The sequence below is a fragment of the Salmo salar genome, chromosome 25, assembly GCF_965601325.2.
Source record: "Salmo salar chromosome 25, fSalSal1, whole genome shotgun sequence".
NCBI classification, from domain to species: domain Eukaryota; kingdom Metazoa; phylum Chordata; class Actinopteri; order Salmoniformes; family Salmonidae; genus Salmo; species Salmo salar.
Genome location: NC_138315.1, coordinates 37,937,645 through 37,961,131, shown reverse-complemented (window position 1 = coordinate 37,961,131; position 23,487 = coordinate 37,937,645). Strand labels below are relative to the sequence as shown.

The 23,487-nt window shown below is 51.7% G+C and overlaps 1 protein-coding gene across 1 annotated transcript in view; it reads right to left on the bottom strand.

Annotated features, from left to right (window-relative positions):
• The window catches only part of LOC106586712 (BCL-6 corepressor), a 96,288-nt gene that overhangs the window by 16,324 nt on the left and 56,477 nt on the right, over positions 1-23,487 (bottom strand). The window contains exons 10-11 of the mRNA XM_082969238.1: positions 1,756-1,922; positions 1,477-1,622 (exon numbers count right to left, since the gene is read on the bottom strand). Coding sequence (XP_082825364.1) covers positions 1,477-1,622; positions 1,756-1,922 — 313 coding nt within the window. The remainder of the gene's footprint in view (positions 1-1,476; positions 1,623-1,755; positions 1,923-23,487) is intronic.

The window sequence follows — 23,487 nt, the reverse complement described above, 5'->3', positions numbered from 1 at the left end:
GCCATGCAAATTAACTGAATCCCCAAAAAACAATTTCCACTGCAATTCAGCCCTGCCACAAAAGGACCAGCTGACATCATGTCAGTGATTCTCTCGTTAACACAGGTGTGAGTGTTGACGAGGACAAGGCTGGAGATCACTCTGTCATGCTGATTGAGTTCGAATAACAGACTGGAATTTTCAAAAGGAGGGTGGTGCTTGGAATCATTGTTCGTCCTCTGTCAACCATGGTTACCTGCAAGGAAACACGTGCCGTCATCATTGCTTTGCACAGAAAGGGCTTCACAGGCAAGGATATTGCTGCCAGTAAGATTGCACCTAAATCAACCATTTGTCGGATCATCAAGAACTTCAAGGAGAGTGGTTCAAATGTTGTGAAGAAGGCTTCAGGGCGCCCAAGAAAGTCCAGCAAGCGCCAGGACCGTCTCCTAAAGTTGATTCAGCTGCGGGATCGGGGCGCCACCAGTACAGAGCTTGCTCAGGAATGGCAGCAGGCAGGTGTGAGTGCATCTGCACACACAGTGAGGCGAAGACTTTTGGAGGATGGCCTTGTGTCAAGAAGGGCAGCAAAGAAGCCACTTCTCTCCAGGAAAAACATCAGGGACAGACTGATATTCTGCGAAAGGTACAGGGATTGGACTGCTGAAGACTGGGTAAAGTCATTTTCTCTGATGAATCCTCTTTCCGATTGTTTGGGGAATCTGGAAAAAAGCTTGTCCGGAGAAGACAAGGTGAGCGCTACCATCAGTCCTGTGTCATGCCAACAGTAAAGCATCCTGAGACCATTCATGTGTGGGGTTGCTTCTCAGCCAAGGGAGTGGGCTCACTCACAATTTTGCCTAAGAACACAGCCATGAATAAAGAATGGTACCAACATATCCTCAGAGAGCAACTTCTCCAGACCATCAGTTTGGTGACGAACAATGCCTTTTCCAGCATGATGGAGCACCTTGCCATAAGGCAAAAGTGATAACTAAGTGGCTCGGGGAACAAAACATGGATATTTTGGGTCCATGGCCAGGAAACTCCCCATACCTTAATCCCATTGAGAACTTGTGGTCAATCCTCAAGAGGCGGGTGGACAAACAAAAACCCACAAATTCTGACAAACTCCAAGCATTGATTAAGCAAGAATGGGCTGCCATCAGTCAGGATGTGGCCCAGAAGTTAATTGACAGCATGCCAGGGCGGATTGCAGAGGTTTTGAAAAAGAAGGGTCAACACTGCAAATATTGACTCTTTGCATCAACTTCATGTAATTGTCAATAAAAGCCTTTGACACTTATGAAATGCTTGTAATTTTCTTCAGTATTCCATAGTAACATCTGACAAAAATATCTAAAGACACTGAAGCAGCAAACTTTGTGAAAATGTATATTTGTGTCATTCTCAAATCTTTTGGCCACGACTGTAGTTAGTGACTGACCAGTGAGGGGTGTGAGGGGTAGAGCAGCAGTATAGTAGTGAGTGACTGACCAGTGAGGAATCGCTCCATGCTGTTGCTGTGGGTCATCTTGAGCAGACCCCGGCCGGAGTAGGTAGCCAGGGTAGGGTCAGCCCCGTAGGACAGCAACACCCGCACTACGTCCAGATGGTCATTTTCCACCGCGTCATGCAGAGGCCTGGACACACACACACACATTAATGTAATAGGAAAAACACTGCGTGTGTGTGTGTTTCTGCATCTGAGTGTGTGTGTGTATACTGCATTGTGTGTGTGTGTGTGTGTGTGTGTGTGTGTGTGTGTGTGTGTACCTAGTACCATCCTGTGCGCTGCAGTTGATGTCGGCACCGTGCTCCAGCAGGTGTATGACTATAGAGAGCCAGCCGCGGGCGCAGGCCTCGTGGAGGGCACAGTAGCCTGCATAGTCCCTGTGGTTCACCTCACACACACGGTTCTCCAGGCAGTACAGCACCACCTCCTGCAGAGGACAGAGGGAGGGAAGCACGGATGAGTGTGTTTACACACACACACACACACACACACACACACACACACACAGAGAGAGAAAGCTGCATACACACACACACACAAACAGCACAACAAGAATCCAAATCTAGAGCTGGTCTGTCTAACTATATTGGTTGGTCTGTCTGTCTCTAACTCTGTCTTATGCAAAATGTTTATTTTATTCTACTGAGCCATTTACCTTATGTTCTATTTTTATCTTTTATAATTTACTGTTGTCGAGAAGGAACCTTCAAGTAAGCTTTCCGTTGGACGGTGTATACCATGTGTATCCCGTATATACAACTAAACTTGAAATGTGTGTCAGTCAGTCAGTCAGCCTGCCTGCCTGCGCCAGTCAGTCAGTCAGTCAGCCTGCGCCAGTCAGTCAGTCAGTCAGTCAGTCAGCCTGCCTGCCTGCGCCAGTCAGTCAGTCAGCCTGCCTGCCTGCGCTAGTCAGCCTGCCTTTCCGTTGGACGGTGTATACCATGTGTATCCCGTATATACAACTAAACTTGAAATGTGTGTCAGTCAGTCAGTCAGCCTGCCTGCCTGCCTGCCTGCGCCAGTCAGTCAGTCAGTCAGCCTGCGCCAGTCAGTCAGTCAGTCAGTCAGCCTGCCTGCCTGCCTGCCTGCGCCAGTCAGTCAGTCAGCCTGCCTGCCTGCGCTAGTCAGCCTGCCTTTCCGTTGGACGGTGTATACCATGTGTATCCCGTATATACAACTAAACTTGAAATGTGTGTGACTGCGTCAGTCAGTCAGTCTGCCTGCGCCAGTCAGTCAGTCAGTCAGTCAGTCAGCCTGCCTGCCTGCCTGCCTGCGCCAGTCAGCCTGCCTGCCTGCCTGCGCCAGTCAGCCTGCCTGCGCCAGTCAGTCAGTCAGTCAGTCAGCCTGCCTGCCTGCGCCAGTCAGTCAGTCAGTCAGTCAGCCTGCCTGCCTGCCTGCCTGCCTGCGCCAGTCAGTCAGTCTGCCTGCCTGCGTCAGTCAGTCTGCCTGCCTGCGTCAGTCAGTCAGTCAGTCAGCCTGCGCCAGTCAGTCAGTCAGTCAGCCTGCCTGCCTGCGCCAGTCAGTCAGTCAGCCTGCCTGCCTGCGCCAGTCAGTCAGTCAGTTAGCCTGCCTGCCTGCGCCAGTCAGTCAGTCAGTCAGCCTGCCTGCGCCAGTCAGTCAGTCAGTCAGTCAGTCAGTCTGCCTGCGCCAGTCAGTCAGTCAGTCAGTCAGTCAGTCTGCCTGCGCCAGTCAGTCAGCCTGCCTGCCTGCCTGCGCCAGTCAGTCAGTCAGCCTGCCTGCCTGCGCCAGTCAGTCAGTCAGTCAGCCTGCCTGCGCCAGTCAGTCAGTCAGTCAGTCAGTCTGCCTGCGCCAGTCAGTCAGTCAGCCTGCCTGCCTGCGCCAGTCAGTCAGTCAGCCTGCCTGCCTGCGCCAGTCAGTCAGCCTGCCTGCCTGCCTGCGCCAGTCAGTCAGTCAGCCTGCGCCAGTCAGTCAGTCAGCCTGCGCCAGTCAGTCAGTCAGTCAGTCAGTCAGCCTGCCTGCCTGCCTGCGCCAGTCAGTCAGTCAGTCAGTCAGCCTGCCTGCGCCAGTCAGTCAGTTAGTCAGTCAGTCAGCCTGCGCCAGTCAGTCAGCCTGCCTGCGCCAGTCAGTCAGTCAGTCAGTCAGTCAGCCTGCCTGCGCCAGTCAGTCAGTCAGCCTGCCTGCGCCAGTCAGTCAGTCAGTCAGTCAGTCAGTCAGCCTGCCTGCGCCAGTCAGTCAGTCAGTCAGCCTGCCTGCGCCAGTCAGCCTGCCTGCGCCAGTCAGTCAGTCAGCCTGCCTGCGCCAGTCAGCCTGCCTGCGCCAGTCGTCAGTCAGTCAGCCTGCGCCAGTCAGTCAGTCAGTCAGCCTGCCTGCGCCAGTCAGTCAGTCAGCCTGCCTGCGCCAGTCAGTCAGTCAGCCTGCCTGCGCCAGTCAGTCAGTCAGCCTGCCTGCCTGCGCCAGTCAGTCAGTCAGCCTGCATGCCTGCGCCAGTCAGTCAGTCAGTCAGCCTGCCTGCCTGCGCCAGTCAGCCTGCCTGCGTCAGCCTGCGCCACTCAGTCAGTCAGTCAGTCAGCCTGCGCCAGTCAGTCAGCCTGCCTGCGCCAGTCAGTCAGTCTGCCTGCCTGCCTGCGCCAGTCAGCCTGCCTGCGCCAGTCAGTCAGCCTGCCTGCGCCACTCAGTCAGTCAGTCAGCCAGCCTGCCTGCACCAGTCAGTCAGTCTGCCTGTGCCAGTCAGCCTGCCTGCCTGCGCCAGTCAGTCAGCCTGCCTGTGACAGTCAGTCAGTCAGTCAGTCAGTCAGTCAGTCAGTCAGCCTGCCTGCGCCAGTCAGTCAGTCAGTCAGTCTGCCTGCCTGCCTGCCTGCGCCAGTCAGTCAGTCAGCCTGCGCCATTCAGTCAGTCAGTCTGCCTGCGCCAGTCAGTCTGCCTGCCTGCGTCAGTCAGTCAGTCAGTCAGCCTGCCTGCGCCAGTCAGTCAGTCAGTCAGCCTGCCTGCCTGCCTGCGCCAGTCAGTCAGTCAGTCAGCCTGCCTGCGCCAGTCAGCCTGCCTGCGCCAGTCAGTCAGTCAGTCAGTCAGCCTGCCTGCGTGCGTCAGTCAGTCAGTCAGCCTGCCTGCGTCAGTCAGCCTGCCTGCGCGAGCGCCAGTCAGCCTGCCTGCGCGCGCCAGTCAGTCAGCCTGCCTGCGCGCGTCAGTCAGTCAGCCTGCCTGCGCGCGTCAGTCAGTCAGCCTGCCTGCGCGCGTCGGTCAGTCAGCCTGCCTGCGCGCGTCAGTCAGTCAGCCTGCCTGCGCGCGCGCGTGTCAGTCAGCCTGCCTGCGCGCGTCAGTCAGCCTGCCTGCCTGCCTGCGCGCGCCAGTCAGTCAGTCAGTCAGCCTGCCTGCGCCAGTCAGTCAGTCAGTCAGCCTGCGCCAGTCAGTCAGTCAGCCTGCCTGCGCCAGTCAGTCAGTCAGTCAGCCTGCCTGCGCCAGTCAGTCAGTCAGTCAGCCTGCCTGCGCCAGTCAGTCAGTCAGTCAGTCAGTCAGTCAGTCAGCCAGTCTGCCTGCGCCAGTCAGTCAGTCAGCCTGCCTGCGCCAGTCAGTCAGTCAGCCTGCCTGCGCCAGTCAGTCAGCCTGCCTGCCTGCGCCAGTCAGTCAGTCAGTCAGTCAGCCTGCCTGCCTGCCTGCGCCAGTCAGTCAGTCAGCCTGCGCCAGTCAGTCAGTCATCCTGCCTGCCTGCCTGCCTGCGCCAGTCAGTCAGTCAGTCAGTCAGCCTGCCTGCGCCAGTCAGTCAGTCAGTCAGTCAGTCAGCCTGCGCCAGTCAGTCAGCCTGCCTGCGCCAGTCAGTCAGTCAGTCAGTCAGCCTGCCTGCGCCAGTCAGTCAGTCAGTCAGCCTGCCTGCGCCAGTCAGTCAGTCAGTCAGTCAGTCTGCCTGCCTGCGCCAGTCAGCCTGCCTGCGCCAGTCAGTCAGTCAGTCTGCCTGCGCCAGTCAGTCAGCCTGCGCCAGTCAGTCAGTCAGCCTGCCTGCCTGCGCCAGTCAGTCAGTCAGCCTGCCTGCCTGCGCCAGTCAGTCAGCCTGCCTGCGCCAGTCAGTCAGTCAGTCTGCCTGCCTGCGCCACTCAGTCAGTCAGTCAGCCTGCGCCAGTCAGTCAGTCAGTCAGCCTGCCTGCCTGCACCAGTCAGTCAGTCAGTCAGCCTGCCTGCACCAGTCAGTCAGCCTGCCTGCCTGCGCCAGTCAGTCAGCCTGCCTGCCTGCGCCAGTCAGTCAGCCTGCCTGCCTGCGCCAGTCAGTCAGTCAGCCTGCCTGCCTGCGCCAGTCAGTCAGTCAGTCAGTCAGCCTGCCTGCGCCAGTCAGTCAGTCAGTCAGTCAGTCAGTCAGTCAGTCAGTCTGCCTGCCTGCGCCAGTCAGTCAGTCAGTCAGTCAGTCTGCCTGCCTGCGCCAGTCAGTCAGTCAGCCTGCGCCATTCAGCCAGTCAGTCTGCCTGCCTGCCTGCCTGCGTCAGTCAGTCAGTCAGTCAGTCAGTCAGTCAGCCTGCCTGCGCCAGTCAGTCAGTCAGTCTGCCTGCCTGCGCCAGTCAGTCAGTCTGCCTGCCTGCGCCAGTCAGTCAGTCAGTCAGTCAGTCAGTCAGCCTGCCTGCCTGCGCCAGTCAGTCAGTCAGTCAGCCTGCAAGCCTGCGCCAGTCAGTCAGTCAGCCTGCCTGCCTGCAAGCCTGCGCCAGTCAGTGAGTCAGCCTGCCTGCCTGCAAGCCTGCGCCAGTCAGTGAGTCAGCCTGCCTGCCTGCAAGCCTGCGCCAGTCAGTCAGTCAGCCTGCCTGCCTGCAAGCCTGCGCCAGTCAGCCTGCCTGCGCCAGTCAGTCAGTCAGTCAGTCAGTCAGTCAGTCAGTCAGCCTGCCTGCCTGCGTCAGTCAGTCAGTCAGTCAGTCAGTCAGCCTGCCTGCCTGCCTGCCTGCGCGCCAGTCAGCCTGCCTGCCTGCGCGCGTCAGTCAGCCTGCCTGCGCGCGCCAGTCAGCCTGCCTGCCTGCGCGCGCGCGCCAGTCAGCCTGCCTGCCTGCGCCAGTCAGCCTGCCTGCCTGCGCGCGCGCGCCAGTCAGCCTGCCTGCCTGCCTGCGCGCGCCAGTCAGCCTGCCTGCCTGCCTGCGCGCGCGCGCGCGCCAGTCAGCCTGCCTGCCTGCCTGCGCGCGCGCGCGCGCAGTCAGCCTGCCTGCCTGCGCGCGCGTCAGTCAGCCTGCCTGCCTGCGCGTCAGTCAGTCAGCCTGCCTGCGCGCCAGTCAGTCAGCCTGCCTGCCTGCCTGCGCGCGCGCCAGTCAGCCTGCCTGCCTGCGCGCGCCAGCCTGCCTGCCTGCCTGCCAGTCAGCCTGCCTGCCTGCGCGCGCGCCAGTCAGCCTGCCTGCCTGCGCGCGCGTCAGTCAGCCTGCCTGCCTGCCTGCGCGCGCGCCAGTCAGCCTGCCTGCCTGCCTGCGCGCGCGCCAGTCAGTCAGTCAGTCAGTCAGCCTGCCTGCCTGCGCGCGCGCCAGTCAGCCTGCCTGCCTGCCTGCCTGCCTGCCTGCCTGCCTGCCTGCCTGCGCGCGCGCCAGTCAGCCTGCCTGCCTGCCTGCCTGCCTGCCTGCGCGCGCCAGTCAGCCTGCCTGCCTGCGCGCGCCAGTCAGCCTGCCTGCCTGCGCGCGCCAGTCAGCCTGCCTGCCTGCGCCAGTCAGCCCGCCTGCCTGCGCGCGCGCCAGTCAGCCCGCCTGCCTGCGCGCGCGCCAGTCAGCCCGCCTGCCTGCGCGCGCGCCAGTCAGCCCGCCTGCCTGCGCGCGCGCCAGTCAGCCCGCCTGCCTGCGCGCGCGCCAGTCAGCCCGCCTGCCTGCGCGCGCGCCAGTCAGCCCGCCTGCCTGCGCGCGCGCCAGTCAGCCCGCCTGCCTGCGCGCGCGCCAGTCAGCCCGCCTGCCTGCGCGCGCGCCAGTCAGCCCGCCTGCCTGCGCGCGCGCCAGTCAGCCCGCCTGCCTGCGCGCGCGCCAGTCAGCCCGCCTGCCTGCGCGCGCGCCAGTCAGCCCGCCTGCCTGCGCGCGCGCCAGTCAGCCCGCCTGCCTGCGCGCGCGCCAGTCAGCCCGCCTGCCTGCGCGCGCGCCAGTCAGCCCGCCTGCCTGCGCGCGCGCCAGTCAGCCCGCCTGCCTGCGCGCGCGCCAGTCAGTCCGCCTGCCTGCGCGCGCCAGTCAGTCTGCCTGCCTGCGCGCGTCAGTCAGTCTGCCTGCGGGCGTCAGTCAGTCTGCCTGCCTGCGCGCGTCAGTCAGTCTGCCTGCCTGCGCGCGTCAGTCAGTCAGTCAGTCAGTCAGCCTGCGTGCGTCAGTCAGGCAGCCTGCGTGCGTCAGTCTGCGTGCGTGCGTGCGTGCGTGCGTGCGTCAGTCAGTCAGTCTGCGTGCGTCAGTCAGTCAGACAGTCAGTCAGTCTGCGTGCGCGTCAGTCTGCCTGCGTGCGTGCGTCAGTCAGTGTGCGTCAGTCAGTCAGTCAGTCAGTCAGTCAGCCTGCCTGCCTGCCTGCCTGCGTGCGCGCGTCAGTCAGTCAGTCAGTCAGCCTGCGTGCGTCAGTCAGGCAGCCTGCGTGCGTCAGTCTGCGTGCGTGCGTGCGTGCGTGCGTCAGTCAGTCAGTCAGTCAGTCTGCGTGCGTCAGTCAGTCAGACAGTCAGTCAGTCTGCGTGCGCGTCAGTCTGCCTGCGTGCGTGCGTCAGTCAGTGTGCGTCAGTCAGTCTGTCTGCCTGCGTGCGCGCGTCAGTCAGTGTGCGTCAGTCAGTCAGTCAGTCAGTCTGGCTGCCTGCGTCAGTCAGTCAGTCTGGCTGCCTGCGTCAGTCAGTCAGTCTGGCTGCGTGCGTCAGTCAGTCAGTCTGGCTGCGTGCGTCAGTCAGCCTGCGTGCGTCAGTCTGCCTGCGTGCGTGCGTCAGTCAGTCTGCCTGCGTGCGCGCGTCAGTCAGTCTGCCTGCGTGCGCGCGCCAGTCAGCCTGCCTGCGCGCGCCAGTCAGCCTGCCTGCCTGCGCGCGCGCCAGTCAGCCTGCCTGCCTGCGCGCGCGCCAGTCAGCCTGCCTGCCTGCGCGCGCGCCAGTCAGCCTGCGCGCGCGCCAGTCAGCCTGCGCGCGCGCCAGTCAGCCTGCGCGCGCGCCAGTCAGCCTGCGCGCGCGCCAGTCAGCCTGCGCGCGCGCCAGTCAGCCTGCGCGCGCGCCAGTCAGCCTGCGCGCGCGCCAGTCAGCCTGCGCGCGCGCCAGTCAGCCTGCGCGCGCGCCTGCCTGCCTGCGCGCGCGCCAGTCAGTCTGCCTGCCTGCGCGCGCGCCAGTCAGTCTGCCTGCCTGCGCGCCAGTCAGTCAGTCTGCCTGCCTGCGCGCCAGTCAGTCTGCCTGCCTGCGCGCGTCAGTCAGTCTGCCTGCCTGCGCGCGTCAGTCAGTCTGCCTGCCTGCGCGCGTCAGTCAGTCTGCCTGCCTGCGCGCGTCAGTCAGTCTGCCTGCGCGCGTCAGTCAGTCTGCCTGCCTGCGCGCGTCAGTCAGTCTGCCTGCCTGCGCGCGTCAGTCAGTCAGTCAGTCAGTCAGTCAGTCAGTCAGTCAGTCAGCCTGCCTGCCTGCGTGCGCGCGTCAGTCAGTCAGTCAGTCAGCCTGCGTGCGTCAGTCAGGCAGCCTGCGTGCGTCAGTCTGCGTGCGTGCGTGCGTGCGTGCGTCAGTCAGTCAGTCAGTCAGTCAGTCAGTCTGCGTGCGTCAGTCAGTCAGACAGTCAGTCAGTCAGTCTGCGTGCGCGTCAGTCTGCCTGCGTGCGTGCGTCAGTCAGTGTGCGTCAGTCAGTCAGTCAGTCAGTCTGCCTGCGTGCGCGCGTCAGTCAGTGTGCGTCAGTCAGTCAGTCAGTCTGGCTGCCTGCGTCAGTCAGTCTGGCTGCCTGCGTCAGTCAGTCTGGCTGCCTGCGTCAGTCAGTCTGCGTGCGTGCGTCAGTCAGTCTGCGTGCGTGCGTCAGTCAGTCTGCGTGCGTGCGTCAGTCAGTCTGCGTGCATGCGTCAGTCAGTCTGCGTGCGTGCGTGCATCAGTCAGTCTACGCGCGTCAGTCAGTCTGCATGCGTCAGTCAGTCAGTCAGTCAGTCAGTCTGTGTGCGTCAGTCAGTCAGTCTGCGTGCGTCAGTCAGTCAGCGTGCGTCAGTCAGTCAGTGTGCGTGCGTCAGTCTGCGTGCGTCAGTCAGTCAGTCTGCGTGCGTCAGTCAGTCAGTCTGCGTGCGTCAGTCAGTCAGTCTGCGTGCGTCAGTCAGTCAGTCTGCGTGCGTCAGTCAGTCAGTCTGGCTGCCTGCGTGCGTCAGTCAGTGTGCATCAGTCAGTCAGTCTGGCTGCCTGCGTGCGTCAGTCAGTGTGCGTCAGTCAGTCAGTCTGGCTGCCTGCGTGCGTCAGTCAGTGTGCATCAGTCAGTCAGTCTGGCTGCCTGCGTGCGTCAGTCAGTGTGCGTCAGTCAGTCAGTCAGTCAGTCTGCGTGCGTCAGTCAGTCAGTCTGCGTGCGTCAGTCAGTCAGTCAGTCTGCGTGCGTCAGTCAGTCTGCCTGTCTGCGTGATTCAGTCAGTTAGTCTGCGTGCGTCAGTCAGTCTGCCTGTCTGCGTGCGTCGGTCTGTCAGTCTGCCTAGACAGCCATTTTCATTTCTTACTATAGATCAAGACAATTTCTGTCAACTGTAACTAGGCGACTTAGGAATATTCAATGTCGTCTTGGTAAGCAACTCCAGGGTATATATTTGGCCTTGTATTTCAGGTTATTTATTATTTTTATTATTATTAATTATTAACCTTTATTTAACCAGGAAAGGCTCATTGAGATTTAAAATCTCTTTTTCAAGAGCGTCCTGGCCAAGATAGGCAGCGCCAAGTCATTACAAAAATTAGACAAACATGAAAAACTACAAGTAATCTAGTAAAAACCATAGAATTAACAAAGAATATAACAAAATCAAAAACAGCAAATTAAAAACATTGACATGTCAGGGAATCAGTCTCAAGATCATTCATCAGTGATTTAAAAATACCAATCGGGACAAGTTCTTCCAGTTTAAAAGTATTTTGTAAGGCATTCCAAGACGATGGCGCAGAGTACATAAAAGCCCTTTTACCAAATTCAGTTCGGACATTTGGAACAGTTAGCAAGATAAAGTCCCTCGAACGAAGAGAGTACCCACCACATTTCTGAACAATAAAAATGCCCAAATAAAAAGGTAGTAAACCCAAAATGGCTTTGTAAATAAAAATATACCAGTGACTGAGCCTACGAGTGACTAGAGAAGGCCAGCCAACCCTGGTATATAAAGTGCAGTGGTGCTTAAGGGTTTTGCAATTTAAAATAAATCTCAAAGTGCCATGGTAAAGGGTGTCAATTGATCTCAAACACTGAGCGGAAGCATTCATATATAAAATATCCCCATAGTCTAGTAAAGGCATAAATGTAGCTGATACTAGCCTCCTTTTGGCTTCAAAAGAAAAACAAGCCTTATTCCTAAAATAAAATCCTAATTTCAGCTTCAATTTTTTTTGTAAATTGTTGAATATGCATTTTAAAAGAGAGGCCATCATCAATCAAAATTCCAAGATATTTATATGAGGTTACAACCTCAATCTCCTTGCCCTGACAGGTAATAATAGGTGAAAGGTTCAGAGGTCTATTTCTTGCTTTAGAAAACACCAGTAGTTTAGTTTTGTCAGTATTGAGGATAAGCTTCAATTGAGACAAGGTATGTTGAACAGTATTAAAAGCAGTTTGCAAGTTCTGGAAAGCTTTTGTAAGAGATGAAGCACAACAGTAAATAACAGTATCATCAGCATAAAAATGAAGTTGTACATTTTGGACATTTTTGTCTAAATTATTTATATAAATAGTGAATAAGAGAGGACCAAGTACAGAGCCTTGGGGCACACCATTTAAGACAGACAATTTAACAGACCTAAGCCCATCAAATTGAGTGCACTGAGTTCTATCAGACAGATAGTTAACAAACCATGCAACTGCATGCTCTGAAAGACCTACACTCGACAATCTCTGCCTTAGTATAGCATGATCAACTGTATCAAAAGCCTTAGAGAGATCAATAAAAAGTGAGACACAATGCTGTTTTTTGTCAAGAGCTTCAGTGATATCATTTAAAACCTTCATGGCTGCTGTAATTGTGCTATGCTTCTTCCTGAAACCCGATTGGTACATTGATAAAATAGAGTTAGTATATAAAAACTCTTTTAGCTGGTCACTCACAGGGGTTTCAAGTATTTTCACCAGGGGTGACAGCTTTGAGATTGGCCTATAATTATTTAAAAGAGTTGGATCTCCCCTTTTAAAAGTGGCAGGACAAATGCTGATTTCCAGATCTTTGGAATTTCATTACATTCCAGGGTTAGATTAAACAGATATGCAAGTGGTTCAGCTATGAAATCAGCTGCCAGATTTAAAAAGCAGGGATCCAAAAGATCAGGACCTGCAGGCTTTCTCTGATCTAAGGATTTCAGGGCCTTATGTACCACCTGCACTGAGAATGGCAAAAAGCTAAAAGTTTGACCAGCTCTCACTGGTTCATCAACACAAGGTTGTACAGAGACAGAGGACACTGAATCAAACAGTCTACCAGATGATACAAAGTGCTCATTGAAACAATTCAGCATTTCAGTTTTGTCATATATAGCAACAGAGTCCTTCAATACACATGACGGTAATTCATTAACATTACTGTTACCAGACATAGACTTAATAGCCTTCCAAAACTTTCTAGGGTCATTCAGGTTATCAGTGGTAACAGACATAAAATATTCAGACTTGGCCTTCCTGAGAAGAGAAGAACACTTGTTTCGTAACTGCCTAAAACCAAGCCAATCAGCATCAGAACACAATTTCCTTGCTTTAGCCCAGGCTAGATTACGGTCGTGAACAATGCAAGAAAGCTCAGACGAAAACCATGGATTATCCCTCCCTTTAACCCTGAACCTGCGGAATGGAGCATGTCTGTTTACTATTTGGAGAAAACCATCATGAAAGAATTTCCAGGCAGTTTCCACATCAGGGATAAGCTCAATCTTGCTCCAGTCAAAATAAAACAAATCATGAAAGAAAGCCTGCTCAATGAAACACTTCAGATTTCTCTTACGAATAAAACGCGGGTTAGACTTAGAAATCTTAGTATTTCTAATAGCAACAACAGCACAATGGTCACTTAAATCATTACAAAAAACACCAACCGCAGAATATTTATGTGGAACATTTGTCAATATCAAATCAATCAGGGTAGGTTTATCTGGGCATTTTAGATTAGGGCGAGTGGGTGAGTTAATCAACTGGGTAAGATTCATAGAATTACAAAACATTTTTAAATCATCAGACACCGGCATTAACCAACACCAGTTAAGATCACCAATCAAAATCATTTCACTGTAAAGAAGTTTAGACATGAGGTGCGTCAAAGAAGAAAATGCATCACCGAGAGCAGAGGGGGGTCTATAACAGCCAATCACAGTTAGAGAGAGCAGAGGGGGGTCTGTAACAGCCAATCACAGTTATAGAAAGACCCTTAGAAACCTCAATATTCAAAGCAAGAAATTCCAACTGTTCACAAATAGTTTCAGACTTTGCCACACTTACAGGGAATTTCGTTTTTACATATATAGCCACACCCCCACCTTTCTTAACCCGATCAGTGCGATAAACATTGTAACCAGTTATACAAATATCCGTATCAAGAACAGACTTGCTGAGCCAGGTTTCAGAAAACACAATTATATCAGCATCAGTTGATTTAGCCCAAATCCTAACCCCATCTATTTTTGACAACAGGCTGCGTACATTTAAATGAAAAATACCAAGACCAGATCTTGATTTAAAATCAGAGGGGGTTTGGAGACATTGCATATCAGGGCCAGGGTTAGGCTGCACGTTACCTGATATCAACAATAGAAGAATAACTAGGCACCTCTGTTTAATAACTTTGCACGGCTTCTCTTTTTTAAGAGACCTACTGCAAGCGAAGTCTACAAGTGAGTTTCCAGACAATACAAAACAGTCATTTAAAACCATTAAACTTTGGTAGTGACACAAATTCGTAATGTTCACATCATGCCACAAATACATCGGCACTTGGACGAGTGGAACGAGTGAAAAGGAGCGAGTTCCTGCAAACAAAATGTCCAATGGACGGGAGAGCACATTGTCAGATGTACTCACCCAGCGACAATGTTCGTTTTCTCCAGATCTCGTTAAAGTCAGTGCACAAAGCAATACCACGAAAATGGTCATTTTCTCTGACAAATGTAAATAATAGAGCCCAACGAAGGTAAGGGGAGAGAGGGACAGCGTATATGTAAATCTGAATGTGAGTATTTGCGCGTGTGAGTAGATTGGGTGTTGAGGTGGATTGAGAGAGCGGGTTGGGGATTATTGAGCTGCCACTGACAGCCAGACGAAGAGCAAAAAGGAGCGGCTTGGACGAGACACTCCGTGGATGAAGAAGGAACTCAGGCCAGCCAGAGATAGGGTTACTTTGGTAAACGTCAGTGCAGAGTTGAAGTGCCAAGTTGAGGAAGACCCGTGATCTTTACAGCAGCAAAAATAAAATAATTTGCACTACACAACAAGGAAGTTACTCAGCCATAAATAAATAGGTTATTAGTAGGTTAAAATGTACTAGTCACAGACAAACGACTTGACATGCTACCATCTTGGGACTTGGGTGCTCAGGATGATCCTATCCTGCAAAATAGATCCTTCCAACAGCCACCTCTGCTGTAACATTCGTCTCCCGGTGAATTCGTCTCCCTGTGTCTGTTGGAAAGCAGACAGACAGGTTTTCCACTAGGATTTTGCCTGTGCTTCACTCTATTCCGTTTCTTTTATCCTAAAAACTCCCTAGTTCTTGCCAATGACAAGCATACCCATAACATGATGCAGCCACCACCATGCTTGAAAATATGAAGAGTGGTACTCAGTGATGTGTTGTGTTGGATTTGCCCCAAACATAATGCTTTGTATTCAGGACAAAGTAAATTTCTTTGCCACATTTTTTGCAGTTTTACTTTAGTGCCTTATTGCAAACAAGATGCATGTTTTGGAATATTTGTATTCTGTACAGACTACCTTCTTTTCACTCTGTCAATTAGATTAGTATTGTGGAGTAACTACAATGTTGTTGATCCATCCTCAGTTTCCTCTTATCACAGCCAATAAACTCTGTTTTAAAGTCACCATTGCCCTCAGTGAAATCCCTGAGCAGTTTCCTTCCTCTCCGGAAACTGAGATAGGAAGGACGCCCGTATCTTTGTAGTGACTGGGTGTATTGATACACCATCCAAAGTGTAGTTAATAACGTCACCATGATCAAAGGGATATTCAGTGTCAGCTTTTTTTTCTACCAACTGGTGCCCTTCTTTGCGAGCAATTGGAAAACTTCCCTGGTCTTTGTGGTTGAATCCGAGTTTGAAATTCACTGCTTGACTGAGGGACATTACAAATAATTGTATGTGTGGGGTACAGAGATGAGGTAGTCATTCAAAAATAATGTTGAACACTATTATTGCACTATTATTAGTCGATGCAACTTAAGAGACTTGCCATAACTAAGGTTGAAAACTTGACTCAAGACATTTCAGCTTCTCATTTTAAATGAATTTGTAAAAATGTCGATTTCCACTTTGACGTTATGGGGTTTTCTGTGTAGGCCAGTGAGAACATGCCATGCTGTAACAACAAACTGTGGAAAAAGCCTAGGGGTGTGAATACTTTCTGAAGGCTCTGTAGATCAGAGTGGAACAAAGCTGTTCAAACCATTGTGGGCTTTGGAACCATTTATATGGTCATGCCAATGAGAGATGGAACCCAGAAAGGGTTGGGCTGGGTTCCATTTAGTGTTCATCCCCTCTGGTTACTAACCAACCTGATAAGAGTTGACATGATGCTTTAAATAAACCTCACTAGCACTGTGTGGGAACTCTGGAGTAGAATGATTGCACAGTTTGGTTCCGGAAGTGTGGGTCTATATGGTGGTGTTCATTCTAAGAGAGAGAATTGGCGCACGCACACACAATCACACAAAGTCCTCAACAGCCCTCCACTGAGAGAGAAGTGTCTCATCTAAACCTAGGCTGAGGTTCCAAACATCCATTTCTATGCTAATTCTGGACCGCTGTCTACTGCAACAGATTATAACACACTTTCTCCCTGAGAGCAGGAGGAGAGGACTGAGGAAATGAGGAAGAGGACAAAGGGGAAGACTGGAGATGAGGAGAAAAACAGAAGAAAGAGGGGAAAAGGAGGAGGGTGACAGAGAAAAAGGACAGAGAGAAAGCGGGATAGAAGATCTAAGTCAACTAACTCCTAGCTCTGCCAACTGGAGAGGGACTCCGGAGTCTACCTAAGGTCCAAGACTCCTCTTGCTGTGAGCGTGTGTGTGTGTGTGGTGGAAGCGTAACGTTAAACCTCCCTGTTTAGTATCGCTGTGAGACAGAGAGGAGCATTCCACGAGAGCGCCGGCTCACAGCCACACACACACACACTCCTCCACAGTAAAATGAGACGCTCCTCCTCCTCCCTCTCTAGAATGCTCCCTGCGCTCAACTGCAATCAATGCATCACTCAGACATGTTACAAGCATCTATACAAGAATCATCACGCCACACATCACAACAGGGCTGTATGTACTCGTGCCAGGGCCAGAGAGTGATCCATGGATCGAGTCGACGGGAGCGGCAGAGAAGTCTAAGCACTGATAAACACAGAAAGAGGATGAAAGCTATGTATCACATGCACACAGAAACAGCAATACACTTCTGGCTATAAGTCAGTGGTGAAGAGCTGAGCAGCACGTAGGTAGAAGCCATGTGTAACATGAGGCTGAGCCAGAGAGAGAGATGAAGACATCCACCCAGTCTCTGCTCATTACCATTTAAAATGCTGAAAGCGAGAGCGAGGCAGGGAAGGAGAGAAATAAAAAGCGGGGGAGGAAGAGAGAGTGGGCTTTCATATGCAGCGGCATGGAGGACAAAACTAAACCAACATGAAATATGCAGAACACCGGGTGTCACGGTGTGTGTACGCGCGTGTTAGTGTTGTCATAATACCAGAATTTTCAATACCATTACGATACCAAAACAATACCACACCAACAAAAGGCATATTCGCCAAAGTCCCAGAATGGCACTTGAGCCAGACAGATCTTGAGTTCAATATCATTACAGTTATGTATACACTAATTCATCAATTCTATAATCATACCATCAATTTGACTTTGTTTTTCCCAAACATAACAAAGCGTTAATGATTTATTTGACAGGTACATCTCTATTGATAACCTGGGTAAATGAAGCCTAGGCAGGGTTCTAAAGTGCAAACAACTAAATATTTCGCTGTGCGCGTTGTACTTTGGGAGTACTGTGCGACTTACCAGATAATAATTGTAGTAATAATAAGGCTTCGCTGTACTGTTGTTTCCAAATGTCCCCGAGGAAAAAGCGAGAGCAGATTGGATAGCATCATCGTTACCATCACTACAGGTCAAAAGGTCAAAAGATCTGACCCATATTACCGGCACAACATTTATCTTCCTGGATCGCGGGGATCACATTTTACATTCACAAACTATGTGGGCAGTTCTAAAACTACTCAGGCATGGTTAACCATTTGTTTACACTTTGTTCTGTCAAGTTACCTCGTTGGGTAGCCAACAACCTGGTAACTTTAACAGTATATCCAAACATGTGGGGGCACAGAAAGAAAGGAAAAGGCATAGCTTCTTCAGGTGATCAATGATCATAGCAATGATTGAGTGACAGATTTGCATGTCCTCATCACAAACCTGACATTCTTAAACAGAGTGTACAGTAGTCAGTGTAATGCATCTCAATAGGAAACAGTAGAAACCTAATATTTCACAAATCTATTTAATTTCAATGACAGGTATTTGAATCAAAATGTGAGTTTTTATATTAATTTACAGAGTTACATATTAGTTTCTAGGGAACAACGTGCTTCAGAAGGAGCTAGAGTTCATATAGGCCGTATATCAATCAATTGTTTTATTTTTTTTAACATTCTGGTGCCCCAAAATTTTTCTAGTTGGGCGCACCAGTGCTCCCAAGGAATTGTTCTAATGTAGAGCTCTGAGCCTAGGCCTATTCCAAATACAGGTGAATGCATCTTCAATAGCAGTGTGCGCATGCACTGAGATAATGAGCTTGTTTTGACTGATTTCATGGGGCTACAGATGAAAAAAACAATTTTCCCCTTCCATTTGGGACTGATTTTATTGTACCGATCAACAACATTTGCATAGAAGCAAGCAAGCTCTTCTTTTTTAAGTGCGCACTGTCTGTAAGCCCGAATTTAGTCATTCACGCACACAGTGAAAGACGTAATGTAGCAGGCAAGAGACGTGAGGCAAGGGCTATGCAGGTTGATGTTCATTGTCATGAGTCTTGTCCTGGAGGCAGAACTGAGCGATTTCAATTTAGGTCAGCTGCAAAGTCAAAATTGGCAATATTGTAAAAATACATGGACAAAAATGTGCTTTTTGGTCTTCATTTAAGGTTAGGCAACAAGGATTAGTAGTGTGCTTAAGGTTAGGTTTAAAATCTGATTTTATGACTTTGTGGCTCTTCCAGCTAGTGACCACTCTGCAGAGCTGCCTCCAGAACAAGATTCATGACGAGAAATGCTAACCTGTCAAGTGAGATGGGTCGTCACTAGTTACCACACCCACAAAGTTATAACCCCACCGATCTATCTACCCATCTATCTACACACACAGCAGACACTATTATCCAAAGCAACTTAGTCATGCGAGCATACATTTACGTATGGGTGGTCCCGGGAATTGAACCAACTACCCTGTTGTTACAATTACCATGCTCTACCAACTGACCTGCAAATGACCTCTAGTCTGTCCTGAGGAACCACTGGGAGTCTGGACTGTATCATGTTATCTCCTCTCTCATACTGACTCTAGTCTGTCCTGAGGAACCACTGGGAGTCTGGACTGTATCATGTTAACTTCTGTGCAGCCTGAGAGGGGAGTTAACACACTTGAGTAATGCAACACAGCATGTAGAAATGTTGAAACTGTTCGCCAAACAATGTCCATTACAGGCTAGAACACTTTACAATGCAAGAAGATACTGCTAGCTTCCAGCTTTGTAGGCTAGCTTTCCTTGCTTGCTGACTGTTTGTGTTACCAAGTCAAAGCTGATTGTCACCAGAAATCTTCTTAAAATGTGATTTTTAAATCTAAACTTATCCACATTGCTAACCTTATGCCAAAGCCTAACTTTAAATGATGACCAAAATCCAATTTTTGTTTTCATGGATTTTTATGATATAGACAATTTTGCCTTTGTGGCTGTGGTTATCATACATCTAACACACATTTTTCTCAGCGGCGCCGGCCCGCCTTGGCCTCCTGACCTAATTGGCTATCAAACTCATAAAAGTTAGGTGAATCAGGTCCGACTCGGATGGAGACGGATAAATAAAAGGCAAAGTGGTGCACAAAAACACTGCTAAAAAGCTTCATCTGATCAAGCTGGTGCCAAATGACCAAAGATAACCACATCAGCAAAGATTTCAATTTATCATCCTTGAGATGTTTCTACATGCTGGTCTTCTAGGCAGAGTTCCTCTGTCCAGTGTCTGTGTTCTTTTGCCCATCTTAATCTTTTATTTTTATTGGCCAGTCTGAGATATGGCTTTTTCTTAGCAACTCTGCCTAGAAGGCCAGCATCCCGGAGTTGCCTCTTCACTGTTGACTTTGAGACTGGTGTTTTGCAGGTATTATTTAATGAAGCTGCCAGTTGAGAACTTGAGGTGTCTGTTTCTACAACTAGACACTAATGTACTTGTCCTCTTGCTCAGTTGTGCACCGGGGCCTCCCACTCCTTTCTATTCTGGTTAGAGCCAGTTTGCGCTACTCTGTGAAGGGAGTAGTACACAGCGTTGTACCAGATCTTAAGTTTCTTGGCAATTTCTCACATGGAATAGCCTTAAATTCTCAGAACAAGAATAGACTGACGAGTTTCAGAAGAAAGGTCTTCGTTTCTGGTCATTTTGAGCCTGTAATCAAACTCGAATGCTGATGTTCCAGATACTGAACTAGTCTAAAGAAGGCCAGTTTATAGCTTCTTTAATCAGAACAACAGTTTTCAGCTGCGCTAACAATTTCAAATAGGGTTTCCTAATGATCAATTAGCCTTTTAAAATGATAAACTTGGATTAGCTAACACAACGTGCCATTGGAACACAGGAGTGATTGTTGCTGATAATGGGCCTCTATACGCCTATGTAAATATGACATTTAAAAAAAAATATATATATATATATATATATATATATATATATATATGCCGTTTCCAGTTACAATAGTCATTTACAACATTAACAATGTCTACACTGTATTTCTGATCAATTTGATGTTATTTTAAAGGACAAAACAATTGCTTTTCTTTCAAAAACAAGGACATTTCTAAGTGACCCCAAACTTTTGAACGGTAGTGTATGTATAGTGATATTTCAGTTTTTATTTGTTATACTTGGGGTATTGTGTTTAGATTGATGAGGGGAAAAAACTATTTAATCAATTTTAGAATAAGGCTGTAACATAAATGTATAAAAAGTAAAGGGGTATGAAAACTTTCCAAATGCACAAATGCAAAATAAAATCTATTGGTTACTGATTAGTATGTGGTTGCATCAAAAACACATTTTACAGTCTGCAATGTTTGAATTTCCCACTTTAATTACTTATTGCCGCCAGCCATCATTCTAAATAGCAGCATTGCGACACCGTAGGCCTATAGCTTCGTGAAACATAAACCGTTAGGCTTAACATAAGAAAATGACAAGCAGATAAAAATATAAATGAATCCATTAAAGCAAAGCTATAGGTTACTAGAAGCACTAGCACCACGTCATATGACAGACGTCGCAATCTCAGAACCAAGGACAGTGATCGGTAGTCTATACTTTGTGAGTGGCTGTGGGGAAAACTCAGACTTTGCAGGGGGCCAGAGGAACTGTGTTACACCAGTGTGTGTCTGCCCCAGGCTTATCACACACAGGCAGTAAGAGACAAGAGATGCGATTCATGAGAGAGAGAGGGAGGGAGGGAGCGATGGGGAAAGAGAGAGAGAGCGATGGGGAGAGAAAAAGAGGGAGGGATGGTGAGAGAACCTGAGACTACACAGAGCTGACTGCTGAACTCTCCCTCTACCCTCTCTCCCCTCTCCTTACCCTGCTACTGCTGCTGCCCTGCGTGTCTGTGTGAGAGATGAAGAAAAACAGCCTCCACCACTGCTAAACACAGTTACCACTTGTTACCACTAGCACATTAGAGGGCCATTATACTCCCAGCGCTTACCTTTCAGCCACACACACACACGCTACATATACAACTGCGCACACACCCCCATACATACCCTTTCATTACTGCACTCATACACACGCACACCCTACACACACACACACACACACACACACACACATCCAAGTGCACATGCTGCAGAGGCGAGAAAGACAAGAAATGGATACAGAAAAGGAGGGGTAATTAGCAGCAGTCTAACTTAATGAACTACAGCAGAGAGACCTCACCGACCTAAACCCAGAGTCTCTCAGAGCCTTCACAGTCAGCCCACTAACACCTCTCTCAGACCACAGTAAAATCACAGTGTATCTGAGAAGAGCGGAACCCAACCATGAAGCATCACGGCCCAATAAATGACATGGTACTAAACAGGCCTATAGATGGAGTGCAAACAGTACAGACATCTACCAAAAATCAATTAGTAGCCAAAAAATACAATCTCTCCTGGACAACTTTTTAGCCTTAACATTCTCCTACAGCAATGAAGGTGTAAATTTGGCCGTTTGGAACATAAACTTTATATTTGACAAATTAGCCTCCTTGGCTAATTGAAAGAAGCATAAGATCAAACCAGAAATAACAGAAAATGAAAAATGGTTTGATAATGATTGCAAAAATCTAAGAAAGTCATTGAGAAATATATCTAATCAAAAACACAGAACCAGACAACATGAATATAAGCCTTCAATATGGGGAAACACTGAAGCAATACAAACACACCCTAAGAACAAAAAAGGAACAGCGCATTAGAAATCAGCTGGATGGAATTGAGGAATCCATAGAATCAAACCACTTCTGGGAGAATTGGAATAAATGAAACAAACCTCATCAGGAGGAATTGGCTATCCAAAATGGGGATATGTGGAGAAATCACTTTCTAAACCTCTACAGCAATATAGCAAAGAGCCCAGAAGAGAGAGAGAGAGCGGAGACCGAGGCGACCGAGAGAGCGGAGACCGAGAGAGCGGAGACCGAGAGAGCGACGAGACCGAGAGAGCGAGAGACCGAGAGAGGACCGAGAGAGAGAGAGAGGACCGAGAGAGAGAGAGAGGCGACCGAGAGAGAGAGAGAGGCGACCGAGAGAGAGAGAGAGGCGACCGAGAGAGAGAGAGAGGCGACCGAGAGAGCGAGAGCGAGAGCGAGAGAGCGAGAGAGCGAGAGAAGACCGAGAGAGAGAGAGAGAGAGAGGCGAGAGGCGACCGAGAGAGAGAGAGAGAGAGAGGCGAGAGGCGACCGAGAGAGAGAGAGGAGACCGAGAGAGAGGCAAGAGGCGACCGAGAGAGAGAGAGAGAGGCGACCGAGAGAGAGAGAGAGGGAGGAGACTGAGAAAGAGGGAGAGAGAGAGGAGACCGAGAAAGAGGGAGGGAGGCAGGCAGGCAGACAGAGGGAGGGAGGCAGACAGAGGGAGGGAGGCAGCCAGAGGGAGGGAGGCAGCCAGAGGGAGGGAGGCAGACAGAGGGAGGGAGGGAGGCAGCCAGAGGGAGGGAGGAAGCCAGAGGGAGGGAGGCAGGCAGCCAGAGGGAGGGAGGCAGGCAGCCAGAGGGAGGGAGGGCAGGCAGCCAGAGGGAGGGAGGGAGGCAGCCAGAGGGAGGGAGGCAGACAGAGGGAGGGAGGCAGACAGAGGGAGGGAGGCAGACAGAGGGAGGGAGGCAGAGGGAGGCAGACAGAGGGAGGGAGGCAGGGAGGCAGACAGAGGGAGGGAGGCAGGCAGAGGGAGGGAGGCAGAGGGAGGGAGGCAGGCAGGCAGAGGGAGGGAGGCAGACAGAGGGAGGGAGGGAGGGAGGCAGACAGAGGGAGGCAGAGGGATGGAGGCAGGCAGGCAGAGGGAGGGAGGCAGAGGGAGGGAGAGGGAGGGAGGCAGAGGGAGGCAGAGGGAGGGAGGGAGGGAGGAGGCAGACAGAGGGAGGGAGGCAGACAGGCAGGCAGACGGAGGGAGGGAGGCAGGCAGGCAGACGGATGGAGGGAGGCAGACAGACAGAGGGAGGGGAGGCAGACAGACAGAGGGAGGGGAGGCAGACAGAGGGAGGCAGGCAGACAGAGGGAGGCAGGCAGACAGAGGGAGGCAGGCAGACAGAGGGAGGGAGGGAGGGAGGCAGGCAGACAGACAGGGGGAGGGAGGGAGGGAGGCAGGCAGACAGGGGGAGGGAGGGGAGGCAGGCAGACAGGGGGAGGGAGGGAGGGAGGCAGGCAGACAGGGGGAGGGAGGGAGGCAGACAGGCAGACAGGGGGAGGGAGGGAGGCAGACAGACAGACAGGGGGAGGGAGGGAGGCAGGCAGACAGACAGGGGGAGGGAGGGAGGCAGGCAGACAGACAGGGGGAGGGAGGGAGGCAGGCAGACAGACAGGGGGAGGGAGGCAGGCAGACCGACAGGGGGAGGGAGGGAGGTAGGCAGGCAGACAGGGGGAGGGAGGGAGGCAGGCAGGCATAGGGAGGGAGGGAGGCAGGCATAGGGAGGGAGGGAGGCAGGCATAGGGAGGGAGGGAGGCAGGCATAGGGAGGGAGGGAGGCAGGCATAGGGAGGGAGGGAGGCGGACAGAGGGAGGGAGGCAGACAGAGGGAGGGAGGCAGACAGAGGGAGGGAGGCAGAGGGAGGGAGGCAGAGGGAGGGAGGGAGGCAGAGGGAGGGAGGGAGGCAGGCAGACGGAGGGAGGGAGCCAGACGGAGGGAGGGAGGCAGACGGAGGGAGGGAGGCAGACGGAGGGAGGGAGGCAGA